This window comes from Triticum dicoccoides, chromosome 5A (genome assembly GCF_002162155.2).
Source record: "Triticum dicoccoides isolate Atlit2015 ecotype Zavitan chromosome 5A, WEW_v2.0, whole genome shotgun sequence".
Classification (NCBI taxonomy): domain Eukaryota; kingdom Viridiplantae; phylum Streptophyta; class Magnoliopsida; order Poales; family Poaceae; genus Triticum; species Triticum dicoccoides.
The window spans coordinates 595,852,174-595,874,251 of record NC_041388.1 but is presented as its reverse complement, the minus strand read 5'-3'; the positions used below and the strand labels follow the sequence as shown (position 1 = coordinate 595,874,251).

The 22,078-nt window shown below is 43.6% G+C and overlaps 1 protein-coding gene across 2 annotated transcripts; it reads right to left on the bottom strand.

The window, feature by feature from the left end:
- Positions 1 to 34: 34 nt before the first annotated feature.
- On the bottom strand, positions 35 to 15,214 carry LOC119303179 (ABC transporter B family member 25-like). Of its 2 annotated transcripts, XM_037580275.1 has the most exons (35): positions 14,405 to 15,214; positions 14,208 to 14,296; positions 12,539 to 12,646; positions 12,315 to 12,422; positions 12,009 to 12,099; positions 11,843 to 11,895; positions 11,288 to 11,350; positions 10,742 to 10,786; positions 10,595 to 10,630; positions 10,148 to 10,203; positions 9,445 to 9,526; positions 9,226 to 9,339; positions 9,052 to 9,148; positions 8,772 to 8,922; positions 8,423 to 8,651; positions 8,100 to 8,300; positions 7,923 to 8,008; positions 7,721 to 7,813; positions 6,532 to 6,607; positions 5,721 to 5,768; positions 5,533 to 5,568; positions 5,367 to 5,441; positions 4,643 to 4,767; positions 4,288 to 4,387; positions 4,016 to 4,187; positions 3,558 to 3,676; positions 3,260 to 3,370; positions 3,044 to 3,188; positions 2,732 to 2,864; positions 2,522 to 2,597; positions 1,818 to 1,883; positions 1,593 to 1,700; positions 964 to 1,071; positions 696 to 893; positions 35 to 595 (listed from the first exon to the last, which is right to left on the bottom strand). In XM_037580275.1, the coding sequence occupies exons 1-35, from the start codon at positions 15,171 to 15,173 to the stop codon at positions 347 to 349; spliced, it is 4,416 nt and encodes a 1,471-aa protein (XP_037436172.1). In that variant the 5' UTR covers positions 15,174 to 15,214; the 3' UTR covers positions 35 to 346. The 2 variants fall into 2 exon arrangements, with proteins under 2 accessions (XP_037436172.1, XP_037436171.1); XM_037580274.1 differs by lacking the exons at positions 6,532 to 6,607; positions 7,721 to 7,813; positions 7,923 to 8,008; ... (14 more) ...; positions 14,208 to 14,296; positions 14,405 to 15,214 and adding an exon at positions 5,904 to 6,079 and having other exon boundaries at positions 82 to 595.
- Positions 15,215 to 22,078: the final 6,864 nt, after the last annotated feature.

Sequence of the window (22,078 nt, the reverse complement as noted above, 5' to 3'; positions counted from 1 at the left end):
ATGAACTAAAAGAGTATTTTTCAACAATTTTTGCTGGGATTTTCCCCTTGGATGGTCATTTCGATTTTGGGACCCCAGGTCTACTGAAAATACATATCACCGTAGTTTTGGCGCTGCAATTTTTCTTAACTGTATGTTACAGAAATAATCGATGACAATTTCGGGAGTATATCCTTTTACAGTGCACTCACATACAGCCGCACATGTGAGACAAGGTGTAGGAGAGCTACAGCGTGTGACATTCCAGCGTGTTGGCGTTATCGAGAGTGGAATACGTCCATCAGAATGGGCGTCCACGTGGTGTCTGCCTAACCGAAGAGGAGAGATATCATCAAGCAAGGCAACACTATTGGCCATTACTGCTGGGTTCTATTTCTGCTGTCCCGTTGGCGGTCCCTTCAAACTTGGGCAACTGCAGCTGCCTCTTCACCAGGGCCGTGTAGATGCCGTCGCGCTCGAGGAGTTCGTCGTGTGTGCCTCTCTCCACAATCTGGCCCTCGGAGATGACGGCAACCGTGTCGGCGCTCTTCACGGTGGAGAGCCGATGAGCTATCACAAGAACGGTCCTCCCTTTCATCAACGAGTCCATTGCATCCTGTGGCATATAGATAACATAAATTTTATTGCAGCAAGAGAATTGTTTGTTTCCCTTCGGGGCAGTACAGATGTTGGTAGCAGTCGAGTGGTTGCGGTACCTGAACAAGGTACTCGCTTTCGGCGTCCAGAGCGCTGGTAGCTTCATCTAAGAGAAGCACTCGTGGGTTCATAAGCAAAGCTCTTGCAATGGCGACCCTCTGCTTCTGCCCGCCAGATAACCTGATGCCTCGCTCTCCCACGACAGTCTTGTATTGGTCTGGGAAACTGCATATGAAGTCATGCGCGTTTGCCATTTTCTGCATCGAGAAGTTAGTCAGATCCTGCAATCTAGAGGTACGCTTAGTGTTCCTAAATTCAGATACTTACGGCTGCATTTTCAACGTCAGCAGAGCTAGCTTTGCCCTCCAATCCATATGCAATATTCTCTTCAATGGAGCAGTTAAAGAGTGTAGGCTCCTGGCTAACTATGCTTACCTGAAATCATTTGGTTGAGAAAATAAACATTTAAAAAAATTGAAGCCAAATATACAAGTATAGCCATGAACCATGTCAATCATGCGCTCCTAGTTGTGCTTGTCAGATGCATAAGTAATCTCAGGGGTTCACAAGTTGAGTCTTGAATGGCCAGTGACACTCACCAGACACTACCAAAATACTGAAATTACCAACTAGCATAATTTAATGTCCATTACTGATGTAAGCAGAGTATTTCTGGGATGCTGGAACTTTTTGGTTCATACTTCATACTATTTTTTTGTCCCCAAAAGGTTCTGAATTACATGACTCTAGTGACTAGACTATTGGTGAACCTGCTAACTGGCACAGTTTACAGAATCGGACTAATATCAACCAATTCAGGAATCAGGACAATGTCCGGTGATGGCACCGGCTACTAGGACTTGGAACCTTAAATAAGCAGCATAGCTTAGATAATGTCCTAATTTCCACAGCATCATATCAATCCTGTTACGGACAAAAACAGTTGGACACCATACCTTTTGGTGGAGATACTGATGTGAAATTTCTACCAAAGGCACTCCATTTAGCAAGATCCTTCCCTTTAGAGGGTCATAAAACCTTTCAATCAAATTTGCTATTGTAGTCTGCAGGAGCGTGTAAAAACCCGAAGGTTATGATTGAGAGTCACAAGTGAGAAACAATTTCATAGTGTAACACCAAGCATGTGAACTAATTATAGCATACGACAAAACTAGGCTTACTTTTCCACCACCACTCGGCCCAACAAGTGCAACCTTTGAACCTGGTGCTAGCTTCAATGTGATTCCCTGAAATATTGATGACACAAAATATAAACTTAATGCATCACGCATGCTAGTTGAAATTGTACTCTATGCCCTCAAGAAAGCTTGTAACTGATTTTTTACCTCTCTTCCTATTAAAAGTAGTCATATTTTACAGTTTGCAACACATCGTAACTACTTTATCACTAAAATAATCATAACACTCATATATAATTTAGAGAAAACTCCTATATATGCCAAGTCAAAGTATGCTCACTTTTCTTATACACAATGGAACTACAAGAATAATTGACTAATCCACCATTGGGAGTAATGCTGGCAACGTGTTGCCATCATGTAGGTTACTGTATCAGCATATTCTTCCGTTTCTAACAGTACAAAAAAATCACTAAGATCATGTAGGTTACTGTATCAGCATATTCTTCCGTTTCTAACAGTAAAACAAACCACTAAGTATCCAAGTTTCAGAAAGTGAGCCAAGTTATCCCGAACGCAGTGCAAATTCATAAGAGCACAAAAGATAAGCATGCAAGTTACACCTAACTTTCTCTTTGCGTGTACACTGCACATAAACAAGGAGGAAAAGACAACACCATGCTAGAGTACGCCAAATTTAAATTTATCATGTAGGTTGCACAGAAATGCAATCTGAAAACATTTACCTTAAGAATCATATGAGAAGGACGAGAAGGATATGCAAACCAGACATCGTCCAGCTCAACTTCCCCCTCATTTTCGCTGAAATGGGAGAACATGCAAATCAACCAAAAAAGCTAATACACTATGAAATTCACAGTAAAATGAAAGAAAATGTGTATTGCATAATGCACAGGTATAATCAATCAAGAAAGCTGATAGACAATGAAACTCACATTTTTGGACATTTATCCCCAGTGTTTGTCATTGAGGAAACACGATCAAGTAGTTGAAAAACTCTACGGCTTGCCCCTGATGCTTTCATTACAGTTGTGTATAGTCCTGACAAGGCAGAGACTGACGAGCCAACTGCATACTCAAGAGAGGGATGAATTGTTCAGAAAAGTCAGCATACACATAACCATGACAATTAAAACAGAAGTGCCCCTTATAAACATGATTGTTATAACTGACTTGTAGATTTCCAGTTGTGGTATCTGTAGAATACTGGGTTCGGTAAAAACAAAAGTGATAATGCTGAATCTTACCTGTAAGGCTGTATAAGATGAATGACGTAAGAGAACCAGTTGTCATGTAACCATTGATGGTTAAGTTAGCTCCATAAATAACTACAACAACAACCGACAGGGTTGATGCAGCATTAAGCCCTCCAGAAAATAGTCCAACAACTTTCTACAAAAAATGCAGTCAGGTCATTATGCAAAATGGTGCCATTTTTCTTACATTAACATTACAGTACTCACAGCTTGCTTGAGACCAAGCTTCAGTGTCTCGTTTACTTTTCCGCCATATCGTGAAATCTCATGAGGCTCTTGAGCAAAGGCTCTTACTGTGCGAATGGCACCAAAAGATTCCTAGATGGTAGAAGATATGATTGTTAATGCCCAAATACAACAAATCAAGGATTCTACCATATGGTTGAAATGAAAACTCAACGTGCGTATTGGATTGCTTTTTTCTGTAATCGTTACAGTAATTAAAGTAAGGTTTCACCAAAGTTCTCCTATGCTCATCATCAAATAAAATAACAGATATACAAACCTCAGCTATGGATGAAGCTACAGCAGCCGCAGCTTGTGTCTGATGTGAAAGCTCACGAAGAAAACGCCCAAATTTACGCACAGCAACTGATATCACTGGAACAATTACAAGTGCCAACACTGTGGAGGAATAGTAAATGAGATTAACAGGATAGTATGGAGGAATACTAAATTAAAGCAGTTATTTATTTTTCAAAATGCATGTACACAAGCAAAATTATCACAGGACAACATCTTTTTTAAACCATTTAGGGAACCACAAACTTTTACTGGAATGTGCAGAAGACTATACTTCCGTCAGAACCAACGGAACCAACAGGTGGGGGACACTCACAAGACACAACACATGCAAGCCTGGTCTCATTTTATTGATGCAGAGGTAGATGCCACACAGTCAGCAAAATGAGATGCAACAAAGTTCTTAATCTGTAGAGCACAAGATGTGGAACTGGTACTTACATGTTAGCTTCCATGAAGTTGAAAACATAAAGCCAAGACCAATAGCTGTGGTAGTCAGATTACGCAGTGCTTCTGAAAGGTTTGTTGTAGCGGCATTCTTTATAATTTGGGTATCTTCAGAAAGCCTGCTTAAGAGCTCTCCTGTTCTAGTCACGTCAAAAAATGCTATTTCCTGTGGGGGGCACAAGACATGTGTGCAGACTTGATAATAAGAACACGGATATATGGAAGACCAGAACAAAGCTATTTGGATAGAGAAGTAAGCCACTTGCCTGGTTTACGAGATGACTGAACAAGTCCTGTCTAAGTCGAGCAACGACTCTCTCACTAGCAGAATTGAATAGCCATGCCCGGAGAGCTGTGCAAACTGACCTGAAACAGGGGCAGAGTTGGTTTCTAATATTTCAAGCAAAAATAGCTACTTGGGTTTAGTACATTAACATGAATTCCTCTCTGCAAGGAGAAAGTAAGTAGAGAGTGATGGTGTAGTTATCAGTACCAACTAAAATTGCAGCCTACCTAGATCCACCAAACATAAACTGTTTATAAAAGATGGTAGTGGCAGTGTCGTATAACAGAATATCCCTCTATAATCCTCAAAAATAAGTTTTCAAGAGAGATATGTACCCGGTTACAACTATTAGCACAATGTACAATATGGTGCCGTTCACATCCGCCAGGGCTTGGGCCTTATCCTCTGGCCGCTGAACATCTCTTGACACAATATCAATTATCTTGCCTCCGTATTTGGGCTGTAGGATAACAGAAGATGATCCATCCATTAGGCTTTAAAAAAAGATGATCCATCCATGAAGACAGGAAACATGTGCAACATTGATGCTCTTTATAGGTGCAAGTACAACTTGCTCTGTGCGTAGTAGTATTTAATCATGTCACGCAAGAACCAACGCACACTCACCACACCCCACTCCTATTTAATCATGTCACACAAGAACCAACGCATTGCACTCGCCACACCCCACTCCTATTTAATCATGTCACACAAGAACCAACACACTGTACTGGCCGCTATTTAATACTAGTAATCCTGCCACGCATGAACCAATGGAGTACTACCCACGAGTCAAAACTGATTACTGAAACAATAGTTATAGCTACATACTACTAGTACTGTATTTCTCTTTGCCATAGTTTCCATGTAGCTACAGTTTTGGCTTTATCTCAGTTCAACCAAGACTGCTGTGTTGTGGGAGCGAGATTAATCGGTTCAAAATTAAAGCCCTGGCTCATATAAGAGCCTGAGCTACTGTGTGAGGCTTCAGCAGAACAGGGAATGCAATTCAGCACCAAATAACTCCTCTGTCAATCATAACAAGTGAGGAGTACCTACAACGAGGAGGTTACTGAGAGAGGCGACGAGCAGCGCGACGGTGGCGAAGACGAGCTTCCCCGCGTCATGCTTTGCCTGCAGAACAATTTTTTTTTCCGTGCATTTAGCAAAGCATACTAGTGAAACTTTCCCGGTCTTAAACCTAGTAGTATCAGACGGTGCTCACCAACTTGATGACCCGGCAGAAGCCGACGTTGGCCGCCTGAGAAGAGGATTCCGATTAGACCGTGAGAAAAAGGAAAGACGAATTAGTAGCCATGGTTGTAGCTGGAGCTCTGGTCCATGGAGAAACCAAACCAAACCAGGGAGGGTGCTGTGTGACAGGGGAGTGAGTCAGTCAGCGGGGCGGCGAACCTGGACGTTGCTGCCCTCCTCGAGGTCGGAGAGGATCCTGGAGGTCTCCTGCAAAGCCAAGCCGCCGGCGCGGGCGGGGTCGGTTAGCCCACAAAATTAATTCCAAACACGGACGGAAAATACAGAGACACGGAAGGGCGGGGCCGCGGGAGAAGTGAGAGCGGCGGCTGCGTGCGTGCGTACCCCGTTGTTGAGGAGCGGGACGCGGTTGCCGCGGGGCGCGGTGTTGATGCGCATCTCCCTCACCATCGCCGGCGGCCGCCCCTGGGGCTGGGGGGGTTCGTCGGCCAACGGGTGAGGGGATGGGACGGGAGGGATGGAGTCGCCGAGTGAGCCGGGCGGGGCCGAGGGGATGGATGGTGCGCTTTTCTTTTCTTTTTGTGTGGACGGAGGACGGAGGATGGGTGGTCCATCACATGTCACGCGCGGACAAAAGGTTCGGGACGAGCGCGGCCGGGCTGGGACCCCTCGCGTCGCGTTCCCCCGTCGTACGTGTGCGATCCCGCGTGGCAGCCCCGGCCCGGACTCCGGCGGTCGATTGGTTGGCGACCCTGACCCACGACCCACGCTGGTATGGTGTGCCCATGAGTAGGAATATCCCACGATCCCTCCGCCTTTGCTTGGCGAATCAGGCTTCCACGCTGGTATGGTCGCTCGCTCGCTCGCTGGTTTGGTGGGATGCGGCACTGGACCACAGCGTCACATTCATTCACGCCTTGGCGGGATGCGGCACCGGACGCCATCGAATCGAATCGAACCATGCTTACTTTCTCGCCCGGTTTGGTTACGTTTTCGATTTAAGAAAGCGGACCTTGTGCGCCAACCGGAGTTTCTCTTCCTCCTCCTTACACCTATTGGTTCTCATTCTATACTGTGTCAAATTTTGACTAGAGATTTAACTAATAAAATGTTAATGCATGTCATAGAAAAATAAAATCATTAAAAACCATGTTCAAATATGAATCAAATGATATAATTTTTTGTGACATGTATTAAGTTAAATCATTAGTCAAAATTTGACACAAAATACAAAAGGGACCAATAAACTAGAACGGAAAAAAAAACTCATCATCAAGGGACTGTTAGTCTACACCCCCGGCCCAGTATTCCGAACCCTCTCCCTTAATCAAAGGAAGAGAAAGGACAGTGACGGGCAGCAGCTCTTCCACGTCGTCCGTCACAATAACCAATGGGCACACTCGTGCCAGCAAGGACCATGCCTTTCGCGGCCTCCAACTTGGTCTCTCGAGTCCACTCTCCACACCCAAACCTTAACCAAAGGACAAAGGACAAGGACGGGCAGCAAGTGTTCCACGTCCGTCAGAAGCGCCAACGGACCATGCCAAAGATCCAGTATCCAGTAGACGAGAAAACAGTTCGAACCGTCCCTCATCTGGAGCTGTCATACAGCATGACAGCATGAACCGTGCCTTTCATTCGACTCCCTCTGTAAACTTTTATAAAACGTTTTAGTGATCTAAACTAAAACGTCTTATCAAAGTTTACAGAGGTGGTAAATGTTTATCTTCCACTAAACGGACGGCTGATCAACTAATTATTACTCGTCCTCTTTATTTCGAGGGGGGAGAACAACTGCATATGCTGAAAATACAAGTTCCAACCGCCATTTGCGCCACAAAATTGCTAACCAAAACTTAGCTACACAATCTGTACATGCACCGACCGCTGAAAAAGACCTAGAGGCTATAAACACAAGGCAAAATTTCCCATCTCCGCCACACAAAGAATTCCATCCAACTTCCACCCACCCAGCGTCTATAAATTCAGAAAACTGGTCATACGCTCCATCAGCGTCCACCTGCAGTCTGCACCATGCTTTTGATCCCACATGACCCCAGGCTGAGCCGAATCGCAATGCCCGCCATGAAAAAACTAAGGCCAATGTCAGCCAGCCCTTGCCTCCGTGCAGCCCCATTGCGTGCCGAATCCTTCCAAAGATGTATGTAGTTGTAGCCTTCACTCATGGATCCGTCTACAACCTCAGTATGGTCCGAAGCGTATCACAAAGGTTCTGTATCGTCTGCTGCTCCTCTGTCGCCTGTGAATCTTGCAGAGGCATGTCCTCGTAGCACCTACAGAATTTATAGAACCAAAGAGGCATTTTCATATGATGGAATCGTCCCTTCAGTCATCACATAAAGGAAGGCTCCAACAAAAGAAAAAGCAGTTCGAACAACTCACGTCTTATGGTAAGCGAGAGCCTGGGCCAGGTTCATCAATGTAGGGCTTGTCGTCAATCTGTCGTGCACACCAGGAGGAAGAGGGGCCTAGCGCAATCAAATCCAGTATCAGACACACATCTGGGCATAAGAAATAGAGTCGCTTTGCAACTGATGAGCGCAACAGTCTACAGCATACCTCATTTTGCCCTTTGCGCCCTTTCTTTGCCTGCCCATCGCCACTGAAAAGCTCCCTGACTGCCTCCAAGGCATCAGTTGTACTTGAACCAGCAGGGCCATTGCCTGCTACGCTATCCGATACTAGAGCTAGTGGTGAAATGTCAATAGCCTTAAGAAATGGAATAGGCACTGTGTTTCCGGCCGCATAGATTGACCAGAGCTACAAAACGAATTTTGTTGACACTTTTAGGAGTGGGGTCAAACGGGGAAGCATGCAATTACAACAATTATCTGGCGTGCTAAAGAGTCATATAGAAAAATATTTGACCGCAAAGCGTATACCTTATCCTGAACCGAAAATGCTTTACGGCTTGGGCTGCTGCTTAATTTGTTCATTGTGCTAGCAACACCCGGTGATGCAGTGATATCATGGCGCAGCACAGTCCCTTCTACACCCTTGTGATGCTTAACTGTTCCAGTTGAACGTGGCATTGTTTTGGGTTCTTGGATGTCAGGAAGTCCATATAAGTCCCGCTCTTTACTGGCATCACTTTCAGCTGTGCTCTCCGCCCTATCAAAATAGCATACATAAGATTCTTTCAGGCGAGAGATAGATTTTGCTTGTTTTGTTTTGTTTTGCTTTCTAGGTATGACCAATGTACATCAGAAAACAAAATTCTGTTTCTCGTACCAAAATTTTGAAATAAGCTCAGCCCTCTTTGGATCATGTGTGAAAGAGTTGATGCTACCAAGGCCCGGTATGAACTCTGCTCTTGGGAAAATAGATGATTCGGCCGCTTCATCGCCATCTTCAGGATGGACTATCATTGTGCCAAAATCACCTATAAGCAGGAAAAATAAATGATGGTTTCAGGTGCATGCCACAAGACAACAAAATACTAAACAAAGCTATATTTTGAAGCATCCCATCTGAGAAACAACATGATCTATGCTTGCACAGTTATCATTACCTCCCGAACCATCATTTTTTGTTTCATGAGTTGACTGAGAGTTTGTCGGAACAGTTTCTCCATAATCTTCATTAATTCGAACAGTTGCATCCATTGCCTGTAGATACCAAAGTCAGAATATCATAATGACCAAACCAACGTACATACACATAACAATAGAACAGATTGTTTTACATCGTCAGAGTCAGGCAGCTGGTTTTGCACAGCTGTTTCTCTGATGATTTTTGCTTCCTTGATCTTTGCCAACATTTTTGAAGCTCCAGTGTTGCACTTCTCAATAAATTTGTGCTGCGGGACAATTTTAAAAAATGAGAACAACACAAATAAATAAATATAGAAATAAAAGTTCATAAAGATGCCTCACAAAGTTATCCCTGAGCACTAAAGAAGTACCTTCAGCATCTCAATTGCAGGAGGCCGGAGTCTTGCATCCTTAGTTAGGCACTTGGCAATAAAATCATGAAAGAGAAGAGACCTGGAGGGTTGGATACAAGAGCTTAGATCAACCGGTGTTTAAAACTCGAGTGCTTCATTGGATTAAACTCAAACTTTCGGTGTGGCTGGACTAAATGACACCACTTAATAGATCAGTATTAGCAGGAAGTGGTGGATTGGCAAACAATAAACTAAACTAAAGAAAATAGCATTGTGACTCCCTCTTTTAGAATAAATCTATAATTTCTTCATGCTCTAAGCTTGTTAACAATCTGACATATGTTTGAGACTTCGTGTTCGAAAACCCACGAGATCTTAATAGGTCAGGGCTAAAATATGCCATTGCCACCTTTTCCACATTCGAAGAGTGATAATCTGAGAGGAATAAATGAACAAGAACTAGCTACACCTCATCTAGGGATTAGCCAAAAACTAGCCATGTCAACATCTCCCAACAAAAACATGGAATACTTTGTTTACAAACAAAAGTAGTATGAATCTCAGATGACGTTCTCGGAATTACTTGGTAGATTAAAGGAAACCTGGACCTAAAGCCTATGCCTGAGATAATCAACAATTGATTTTCTTACAAGCGATCCAGTTTAGTTTTCCGTTACTCAGAGAAGTCGAAAAATTGCAAGGTGTATTAGAAGCCACTCACCACTTCTCCTTATCCTCCAGCATCGGTGCAGGTTCACTAGATATCATGAAGATCACCTGAAGGGGGACAGGGACACAATTAGCTAATGGACCAAGCCAAGTGAGGATGGCACACATACACACCAATAAAGGCAGCTACATCTGATATTAACTAAATAAAGTGCAGAAGCAGACACATCAGGAATCAACAACAATATCAAAAATATATCCACGTTGGTGATCTACTACAAACTAGGTCAAGGGAGAAAAACAATGCACAGAGCGTGATTGAAGAAAATATATATGAAAAAAACTGCTACCAGGAAAACCTAGTTCAGAAACCAAGATGGGCGAAAATGTAAAGGGATTCAAGGTACAGTGTATCAAAGGTAAAGTAGCTTCATTCAGCTACATGCGCATAAACTAGAGATACTAAATAGTAAATGGAATCAAGAAGCCATGCACTTACTCTCATTGGATGCACAGTGGATCTCGGTGGCATGCCCTACAGTCAGAGACACCAAAAGAAAATGTTAACTGATAGATGCATCACAAAAAAGGGAATAAAAACATAACTGTACAGTTACAAAAGGAAGAACCAAAGAACATTTTCTACCTCTGCCATCTCTATTGCAGACACACCAAGAGCCCAAACATCTACCTGGAAATAGATAACACTGACATATCAGGAAGATAAGTTGCACAGAAAATCCAACTGTCAGATGTTTTCTCAAAGCTATAAATTTGTGTCTTTTGTAGCACTGTCAGGTCAGAAAATCGTTACTTCAGCAACTACCAAGAGATGAACAAAAGAGAAGACTTGCATGTTTGGATAGGGGTTCTTTAGCTTTTTATTCAAATACAGAATACTTGATACTGAGTACCCTCTATGCCAACAGAGCTACAGATTTAGCTTTAGTTCAACAATTTTTTTACACTAAAATGATGTCAAAGTTCTATTTTTTGCAGGGTAAAATGATATCAAACTTTAAAAATTCCTATTCAGTAATAATTATGCAGAATAGCCTTAGCGCAAAATCCATAGATATTGCTTTAATCTAGCATTGCTAGTTTAGTTATACGCAGGGATGTGCTTGGTGCTTACCGCACCAGAAATATTGCTTTGAGACAGGGAGGAAGGAGGGAGGGAGGGAGATGTAACCTTCCCATCATAACGACTTTCTTGAATGACCTCTGGTGCCATCCAGTGTGGAGTACCGATGAACTGAAAGACATAAACATGATGCACCAGATTATGAAAGTTATCATGATTGCCAATACAAACTTGTGCTTCAAGGATAATGACACAACAAAGTTTTTGTCTGGATATGACATTCCAGGCTAAGTTTAGTTAGTAAAACGATGCTCTGTGCTAAGAGAGTTATTTTGCCATCAACTTGGACACCTTTTTCAGATATTTGTTTATGCGAACTAGATTACTATGTTAGCAACAGTGACAAGCAAGCTGGCATATGCCAACATAGGCAGTACCAAATAGAAACAGATACACGTAATACTTGTCAAACAGAAACTTTCGGTCAAACTTCCCATCAATTTACCATATTAATCAATAACAATGAAAATATGGGGATTCTTATGGTCAAGTATGATGAATGACTTCTATCTCTCTTAATTATATACTCCCTCCGTTCCAAATTACTCGTCGTGAACGGAGGGAGTATGAAATAGCAACAACAAACATGTTTGGAAATAATACCGTGTTGCGCTTTGACATGGTTCTTGTTAGTTGGGCAGCAACACCAAAATCGCCTGTTCCAAACATCATCCAGTAAGATGCCATGCCGAATTCACAAGCAAAAGCATATACAAATAATTACTTTAGTAAGTGAAATTAAAGCATACCAGGTAACAACTGTACTTACCCAACTTCACCTCGCCTTGCTCAGTCAGTAGAATATTGCCACCCTTAATATCTCTATGAACTTTGAAAATTGTGTGCAAGTAAGCAAGACCCTACAGCAGAAAATATGCAAGTAAAAGTAAAACATCTGAAGATAAACACCACAGGGCAGCTGAGGTTTTCTATCTCTCTAGAAGCTAACTGTAGCATGCTTCCTAGTTCTGGCCTAATTAGGTATTATAAAAAAAAACTGGCAACGGAAACATGTAGTACAATATAAGTAGCAATTTAAGACTGTGTGCATGTGTGTTAGAAGAAAAATAGAAACCTTTAATGTTTCTCGACATATATAAGCTATTTGCGGTTCGTCAAGAGGCTCTTCTGTAATGCCTATCAAGTCAGCAACACTTCCACCACCACAATACTCCATAACTATCTGCATGTAGAAGCTCACGTCAATCACAGTTTAATGAGTTGACTAGAGACATATTGCCAAAATAGAATACTACATTTATTATGCAACGTTAATAAAAAAAGGATATTGGAGTATACCCAAAGGTATTCTTCTCCTTGATAACTCCCAAAGTAGCGGACAACATTTGGATGGCTGCACTGCTGTAGCATCTCAATTTCTCCCCGTATATCTTCATATCCTTCTTCCTGATGACAAACAATGAAGGCTCAGAAAATAAACGCCTTCCATTTTTATGAGAATGTAAACTTTCAAGCAAGTGACTAAGGAGCGGAGTGACTGCGTGGGCTCGCTCCCCGCACTATATGTGCCCCAAGGAGGGAAGCCCCACACCCGCCTCTGGTTTAACAGGTTTGTTGTTCTCTTCCATTTTTCAGGTTTGCTGGTGTTCTTTCATTTTCCTGGCTTCTTGGTCTTTTCCCTTGTATTTTTAATTCAAGCCAACATTCGGTGTAGCGCCTGCTACCAGCAGCATCAAGCCATGGCGCCTTCTGCGTCTATTTTTATAATTGATAATGAAAGAGGAGCAAGGTTAAGTAGTGATGTTGTGCTGACCCATGGTTCCTTCTGTGCATAATCATGGCACCTTAAGGAATTAGATCCGCTAGAAAAATGCCATAGGGAAAATTTTCATTCAAACATATCCAAATGGGTCTAGTTTTAAAGAACTCGCGATGATAAATGTAATGGTGACAACGGTTCGTAATTTGGATGCTAACGACGTGTGACCGCTTCACAGGGTAACTTCATTAGCATTTCCGAAATCTCAATCATGTGAATTAAATGATCGATTGTATGTTCACGTCAAATATGTAAGTGGGGTGGGACGGGGTTTATTTTTGTAGAGACTGGGCGAAAGTGGAAACATTGTAAAAGCAAATACTAGAAAACTTTGTCTGTTAAAAATGTTTGTGTTCCCATCCTCGGCAGTTTGTTGCTGTGCTAATACTTAAAATACTATTTTATACACATAGATTAACAAGATAATATGTGGCATAAGCAAATACAAAAAATGTTGTTTTCAATTAATACAGTGATTTAATAAGGATTCAACACTAAAGATGTACCATGCATTTTTGGTAATGCCAATTACCATTCCTATTGTGGGATTGCCTAACACTAAATCCAAAGTCTTTTGAAATTATCAACTATGATGAGTGTCTTATTGAAAGCTTTGACAAGATGGCTGAGTGAAGTTCTGTCATGTTTTGGTGTGTCAAAGAGCTGATGAAAGGTCTAGGTTTTCCCATCCTTGTCATACTCCAGTGCCATCCTACAACGTTCATCAAAGTAACAAGGACAGATTGATTACAAATGTAATCTTCTACAATTTCATTCTAGAAAGTTCTGGATGTTTGTGGTTAGATATATATGTTACATGGATGAGTATTCAGGCCCGGGATTGCAATTTAACAACAGATAACATTTGAGAAGAGATGTGGTGTATATAAGCATGCCTTTTTTGTCTACTCGTCTTCAAAGGATTAGACAGCATGTTTGATTTGAGCTTTTCATTTCATATAAGTAATAATTGGACATATGGTGATGTCAGTTGGACATGCTTGCTAACTGATAATGATGATCATTGCAACCTTAACAGATTAGTACTCCCTCCGTCCGGAAATACTTGTCATCAAAATGGATAAACGGAGATGTATCTAGACGTATTTTAGTTCTAGATACATCCACTTTTATCCATTTTGATGACAAGTATTTTCGGACGGAGGGAGTATTGACAAAGAAACCAACCCCTTCTGTTAAGGAGATGATCTTGACAGCTACAAGCTCCTGGGTTCTGAGATCCCTCGCCTTGTACACTGCACCATATGAACCTTTCCCTGCATTGCCCAATTGAATTGTTTGTTATGCAAATACATCAAAAAGTATGTGGAAGCATTATTGTGCATACAGAAAAGGGGATATTAATTTCAGAACAAGAGGCGCACCGAGCTCATGGAGCAGCTCATACTTGGTTGAAGGATCCTCCCTAGTAACGCTATCTGGGAGAGAGCTCATTGATGCCTTCCGCCTTGATTGCTGCTGCTGCATCAGAAGTGATGGCTGCCGGTCCTCCTCCGCCTGCCCGGACGAAGGAGTTATGAATGAGGACCCAAACCCAGCACCGGCACCGGAGGCGGAGTCGCGTGGACTGGAGGCGCTGCTGGTGTGGTGAATGAACGTGCCGGAGAACGACTCGTGGGGGCTGGAGGAGCCACGGGTGTGGCGGATGAATGTGCCGGAGACGGACTCGCGGGGGCTGGGGGGGCCACCCGAGTGGCGTATAAACGTGCCGGAGACGGACTCGCGGGGGCTGGAGGCGCCGCCGGAGCGCGCGGTGCCGTGGACGACGAAGGTGGAGAACGGGTCGGCCTCGGCGGCGCGGGGGCTGGAGCGGCGCAGATCCAGGAACGGGGATCGGGAGGAGGACGATGTGGAGGCGGGGGCGCCGCGCTTGATGACGACGGTGGCGGAGAGCGAGGCGTCGTCGAGGTCCGAGGAGTAAGGGTCGTCGTCGTCGTCGAAGGACGCGCCGCCGAAGTCCTTGGGGAGGCGCTGGAGGAGCGGGGGCAGCGCGGAGGGGTCGTCGTCGTCGTCATCCTCCGCGCGGGCGGCGCCGCCGCCGCGGGCGTCGTCCTCGTCGTCGTGGACCACAACGGTGGAGTAGATGTCGGGCTTTTTGGAGCGCGACCACGGCGAGCGCGGGGAGAAGGCCATGGGAGGGAGGTGGGGCGGAGGACGGGGAAGGTGCTCGCTCGTCGGGGAATGGGGAATCAGCTTAGTTGGAGCCAGTTCACTCGAATCTGGCAGCATGGGCCGAGCTTGAGTGGGTCACCACATTAGGCCCAGTACACAGGCCTGTCTTCTCCTCTTTTTTTTTTGTGACCCGGCTGTCTTCCCCGAGTCATCACACCCAAGACAATCCCTATTTATGGCGCCCCCATGTCTACCGTGACATGAACCGGTTTGTTGACATTAGACAGCCTCAAATGAAAAGTATTCAATATAAGAAATCTCCATCGAACTGAACAACTTTGATGTTTGGGTCGTCTTCATCCGAGCTTGTATACAATCTCGAGAGTCAAAACAGTGTTGCCGAAGTTTGCCCCGAAATATCTTTTAATGATTTTGTGGTCCAAGGTTCTTCCCCAAGATGAAATCCGATGGAGAAGTGTACAACAGGAGAATTGTTCACCTTGAAGAGTTGAACAAGTTTACTTTTGGGGTCATCTCGATCTGAGGTCGTATGTGACTTGTACGGGCAGTTAAGGAAGCTGCTTTATACATATTTGAGGTTGAAAGTTTTGGGCAAAACTAAGGCCTAGGTTTCGGGAGAGTTTGCACAATCTGTGCGCAGAAAACTGGAGTTCCAATATTTTTTACAGATTCGCGGGTTCAAATTTATCCTCAAGACGGCCTTTGATGGAAAATTGTTCAACATAAGAATTCATTTTCCAAGATGATTTTTTTATTTTGGGACCATCTCATCTGAGGTCATATGCAACCTGCAAGACCAATGCAAGAGAGCTACTTCATACATGTTGAGCTCAGAAATTCCAGGGTGAACTGGAAGTTTCGGTCCTACGAATCCGAGTTAGGCTAGAAATTGAAGATTTGGATGGGGTTTGAGTATTGTTCTTGTACTGGAAATCCAATCGCCTCATATATAGATAACTGGTGGCGGTCGATTGAATAACAACACACAGTCGAAAAGACACAAGAGATCCTGACGACCTAGCCAGCCGACGCCTACCTAAAAAGTTAGGGTTCCTTTGCCTCCCGCCAGCGCCGGTGTCGGTCCGCCTCGTCTCCCATGGCCTTTGGGCCATGGGGACATAGTAGATCCCGACCCTTGTCGGTGGGAGAGCTCCATTTTTACATCTTTTTTCGAGGTTTGTTAGGGTGTGTGTCCTACTTAGGAAGGCGAGACGGTGGCGGCTCCCTGAAGATGAAATAAAGGTCTCCCAGTCTAGCCCATGTTCCGGTGATGCCTCTAGCATCGTCGGTGGGCGTGTGGAGGTGTGTCTCCGCTGGATCTGTCTTTGGTGGATCTGCTCGGATATGTTCGTCGTTCGTCTTTGTTCATGTGTCTTTAGGTTGGATCCTTCTTATCTACACTCTTCATCGGTGGCGGTTGTTGTTCTGGTGTGTTGGTTCTATGAGACCTTAGCACGACGACTTCCCGACTGTCTACTACAACAAGGTTTGCCCGGCTTCGGCGAGGGAGTGGCGATGACAGCGGCACACCTTCGGCTCGCTTCAGTGCTTGTAGTCGTCGCTAGGTGGTCTACGGATCTGGATGTAATTTTTATTATTTCTAGTGTTCGTTATACTACCATGATTGAAGATGAATAGATCGGAAGTTTATCCCGTAAAAAAGAATAACAACACACAATCACAACGCATCTACTACTTTTTACCCTTACATCTATCCATTGTTCTTTCTTTCTCATTCTTCGTTCGTTCTCTGTATTGAAGAGCAACGATCCTCGAGGCTCTAGGCTCTAGGGCAGCCCATAGCCATCGCACTCCCTGGCAGGGTCCCTCCCGGCCGTTTGGGGTTTTGGGTCTGCAAAATTTCTTGTCGATGTGTCTTGCGTAGCGCGCTCCCGGTGAGGCTCCTTTGGCGATGTGTCCTGGATACCGCTCTCGATGACGGAGGTACACGGTGACGTGTTTGTGTGCAAACACACTTTTTGGCAACTTTGATGGGGAGGAAGATCAAGAATCACCATCAACCATGTCATATTTCCCCAAGTCCTTAGAAGTTGACATCGCCCGGTCTTGATGAACTATCAGAGGAACATCGCCAAGCCTACGAAGCACACAAGAAGCAACGCGAGGAGGGTTATCAGGTGCTCAAGAAGCAGCGAGAGGAGGATTTGCAGTCTTTTCTTGCAAATTTTAAGAAGGATTGGCAAGGCAACGTCACTCACATTTGAGACATCAAGTTCCCTCCCCTCGATGACAAACTAGATGAAATCACTCTTAGTAAAAATTCCGACTGAAAGTCTTGTTAGTAAGGGTAATTAGATGATATATAATTCGTTCATAGCAAATACTAATGCTAGAAAAAATATGCCTTCGGCATCTAGTGGTAATCCAACTTTACATATTTCATCGGCACCTCCCATGCAACAGTAATATGATTTGTCGTATCTATAATTTTTCATTGTTTCATGCCAATATTCTACAACTTTCATATACTTTTGGCAACATTTTATATTATTGTTGGGACTAACATATTAATCCAGTGCCTAGTGTTAGTTCCTGTTTTTTGTATGTTTTTTGTTTCATAGAAAATCCATATCAAATGAAGTCCAAACGCGATAAAAATTTACGGAGATTTATTTTGAAATATATGTGATTTTGGGGAAGAAGAATCAATGCAAGACGGTACCCGAGGTGGCCACGAGGCAACATGGCGCGGCCAGGGGGTAGGTCTCGTCGTGTTGCCTTGTAACTCCCTCGTGAGTCGGTTGCGGCCCTTCCTTTGCCACAAGAAAGATAATTTCCGAATAAAAATCCCCTCAAAATTTCAGCCCAATTGGAGTCACGGATCTTCAGGGATATAAAAAACAGTGAAGGGGTCCGAAAACAGACGCAAAACAGAAGAGAAACGGAGAGAGATCCAATCTCGGAGGTGCTCCTGTCCTTCGGGAGCCATAGCGGCCATGGACCAGAGGGGAAACTCTCATCCCATCTAAGGGGAGACCAAGGAGGAAGAAGAAGGAGGGGGCTCTCTCCCCTCCTTCCCAGTGGCACCGGAACACCACCGGGGCAATCATCGTGCCAGCGATCTACACCAACAAATTCGGCGCCATCATCACCAACTCTTTCCCCTCTATGCAGCACTGTAACCTCTCTGTTCCTGTTGTAATCTCTACTTAAACATGGTGTTTTATGCTATATATTATTACCCAATGATGTGTGGCCATCCTATGATGTTTGAGTAGATTCGTTTTGTCCTATGGGTTGATTGATGATCGTGATTGGTTTGAGTTGTATGTTTTATTTTGGTGTTGTCCTATGGTGCCTTCCGTGCCTCGAACACATGGGGGATTCCCGTTGTAGGGTGTTGCAATACGTTCATGATTCACTTATAGTGGGTTGCGAGAGTGACAGAAGTTTGAACCCGAGTAAGGGGGTTGTTCCGTATGGGAGTAAAGAGGACTTGTTACTTAATGCTATGGTTGGGTTTACTTTAATGATTCCTAGTAGTTTTGGATACTTGCTAGAGGTCCAATCATAAGTTCATATGATCCAAGTACGGAAAGTATGTTAGCTCATGCCTCCCCCTCATATAAAATTGCAATAATGATTACTAATCTAGTTATCAATTGCCTAGGGACAAACCCTTCTCTTGTGTTACAAAAGCCTTTCTACTAAACAACTAACTTTTATTATCTTGCAAATTACTCCTAGTTTTGTTCTCGCAAAGTACTTCTAGTTTTATTCCCGCAAATTGGTTTCATAGTTGTTCTAGGTAAAGCGAACATTAAGTGTGTGTAGAGTTGTATCGGTAGTCGATAGAAGTTGAAGGGGATATAAATTCTGCCTTTAGCATCTCGTTTGATTCGACACTCTTATCGAGAAAGGCTACAATTGATCCCATATACTTGTGGGTTATCATTGATGAATTTTTATCCTAGGTAAACCAATCAACTTGTGGCTGGACCTGCATGCCCTAGTCCTATTATGAGTGTGCCCAATTCGGCATTGAGGCCAAACCACTTTATAGCGCCACCCATAAGTACGAGCATGTTTCATCTTCTACCGAATTATGGTTCAATGCCCACGTCACAAGTTGCACCCCTAGCTAGTACTCATGTTGCTGCTATGCCACCAACACAAGCATCTTCATCTACCTCAAACCCAATTTTAGCCAAACCAAGGGAGGGTTTGCATAAGATGTCCCAAGAAACTAAATGAGCCAAAAGTAAGGAGCTATGTGTACCAAAGATGTACCCTAAACACTTGGATGCAGGGTTGTACTCTCAAGCTTATAAAGTTATTGTTTTTGCAAAATTTACTAGTGAGGGTACGAAAACAACTTGGGAGCATATTAGTCAATATCTAGCACAGTTGGGTGAAGCAGGTTCCATAAAATAATTGAAAATGCATTTATTTTCCCTATATTTAACTGGCACCGCATTTTCATGGTTTGTTGCTTTACCACATGGCTCTATTCTCTTATGGTCGCAGCTAGAGCAAAAATTTCATGATCACTTATATAGCAGCGATAATGAGCTTAAGTTATCACATCTTACATCATTTAGGCAAACACATGGTGAATCGGTCACTGATTCTGTCAAGAGATTTAGAGATATAAAAAATTGATGTTAGAGCTTAATGATAACTGAGATAGACTTGGCGGGTCTTGTTCTTAATGGTTTGAAAACGTACATTAAAGAGAGGTTGGAAAGTTATGAGTTTTTGAAGATTAACCAAGTCTTGTCAAAAGCTTTGGCTCAAGAGATTCAAAGTAAAAAGGTTCATAGGTCTACAAGCGATCATCCTAGAATGCATATGGTTGAGTATAATAGTGATGAATCAGACCATGAGGTTGATGTTCTTACCACTGAATTTGTTTGATCCTCGAAGGCCAAACCTTACACATGCAATGCTCGCTGATTCACAAGAATCACGATGAGGAGATTGAAAGGATATGCGGTGCCCCCATGTGTGGTTTTGGTAATTGATGACAATCTCTATGGACTAACGGTTGCCTTGAGTTATATTTGAAGCATTTGTCCATAGGATTGTCTTGAAGTCCATGTGTTGGTTTCAAGGAGTTTATGAGATGGCCAAAGTGCTTTTCAAGGAATTATTCAAAGATTGGTCATGTGTGAGTTGAGATGGCCAAAGTGCTTTTCAAGTAATTATCCAAAGATTGGTCATGTGTGAGTTGAGATGGCCAAAGTGCTTTTCAAGGAATTATCCAAAGATTGGTCATGTGTGAGTTGAGCTTATTGCAAGCATGTCTTGAAGAAGAAGATTGTGTGATCATTCATGTTTACCTTCAAGACATCATCCAAATGAAGAGAGTTGGAAAGATTCAATGTTGATCAAGACTAAGTCAAGAGTGAATCAAGTTGATCAACTCACAAAGCATAGAAGAAGTACCGAGAGGGATCAAGTGATCCCATGGTATGGTAAGCATTGTCCATTACACTTGGTGTACTAACCCATGGTCTACATGAGAGTTCTTTGTGGGGTTAGGTATGTTTCCATGGTCTTGCGTCAAGAGGAAGATCTCATACAACCCATGGAGGATGACATCAAGTGGTGATCGTCATCAAGTGTGCAGTGTGCAAGTTCAAGTGGAGCAACTCGAAGAGTGGCTCACCCATAATGGAGTATGGGGGAGCAATCAACCTTGAAGCTTGCCGTCCATTGTGGTGTCAATGGAATTGTGAAGATGTGCCAAAGAGTGGCTCACCCATAGTGGAGTATGGGGGAGCAATCAACTAGTCTTCATCGAGCCAACACAATCAAGAAAGGTGGTCCAACTTGAGGAAGTCAAGATCGTCATCATCTAGCTCAAGTGGACTATGTGCAAGGCAAAGGTTTGCCCTTGATAGGTTTTCTATTTTACCGGTCTCATAGTGGTAGTTGGGAGACCGGGTTGTAGGATCGATTGCCGTACTATCAAGGGGGGCTCTCTAGGGAGTAGCTTGATCGTATCATTAGTCGAGAGCTCAAACCATTGCATCCTTGCATCATCTTTCTTGGTTCTTGTTTGGTTCCATTTGTGAGTCTTAGAGCTTATGGTCATCTTGATGACAAGCTTGAGTTCATCGAAAACGGAGTTCGCATGCATCTTCTATGATGTTTTCGGTGTTGGAGGTTTTACCGGTCTTTCCGAGGAAGGGTTCTCACCATTTTATTATGGTTCTTTTCTCATTTGCTTCTTATTGATATTTCTCTCAAGATTGTGCTAGCCCTTGTCATTAGCTTTCCAACAAACTTGGTTTCGTTGAATTCGGAGCTCGTATGCGAAAGTTGTGGCTGTTTTGATATTGCCTGTTTTACACAGAGAGGTTGTACCGCCCCATGGAGAGGTTGTACCGCTTGACCGGTACAACCGGTGTTTAGAGCGGTTGTACCGCTCCAGAATTGGTCCGGAGGTTGTACCGGTCATGTACCGCTCTACCACCGGACTGCTCTCTGTTGTGGTGCGGTTGTTGGGCGGTTGTGGGCCGGTTGTACCGCTTATTGCCTGTTACCGGTTGTACCGGTGCTCATAGAGGTTGTACCGCTCCTATGTTATTCTGTACATAACGGGCAGATTCGTGGGGACCTATTTAAGGGGGTCTTCTTCCCCAATGGTTTCCTATCTCTTGAGCTCGTTTTTGCCCCCATTGTTGACCTTCTTTGAGCTTGCTAACTCTCAATCCCTCCATGGATTCTTGCTAGTTTTTGAGGGAAAAGAGAGAGGAGATCTAGATCCACATTTCCACCAATCACTTTCTCCTCTATGTGAGGGGAACCCCTTGGATCTAGATCTTGGAGTTCTTGGTGTTCTCCTTCTTGTTCTTCCTCTCATTTTCCTCCCTAGCATTAGTTGCTCCGGTGGGATTTGAGAGAGAAGGACTTGGGCACTCCGTGTGCCCTTGCCA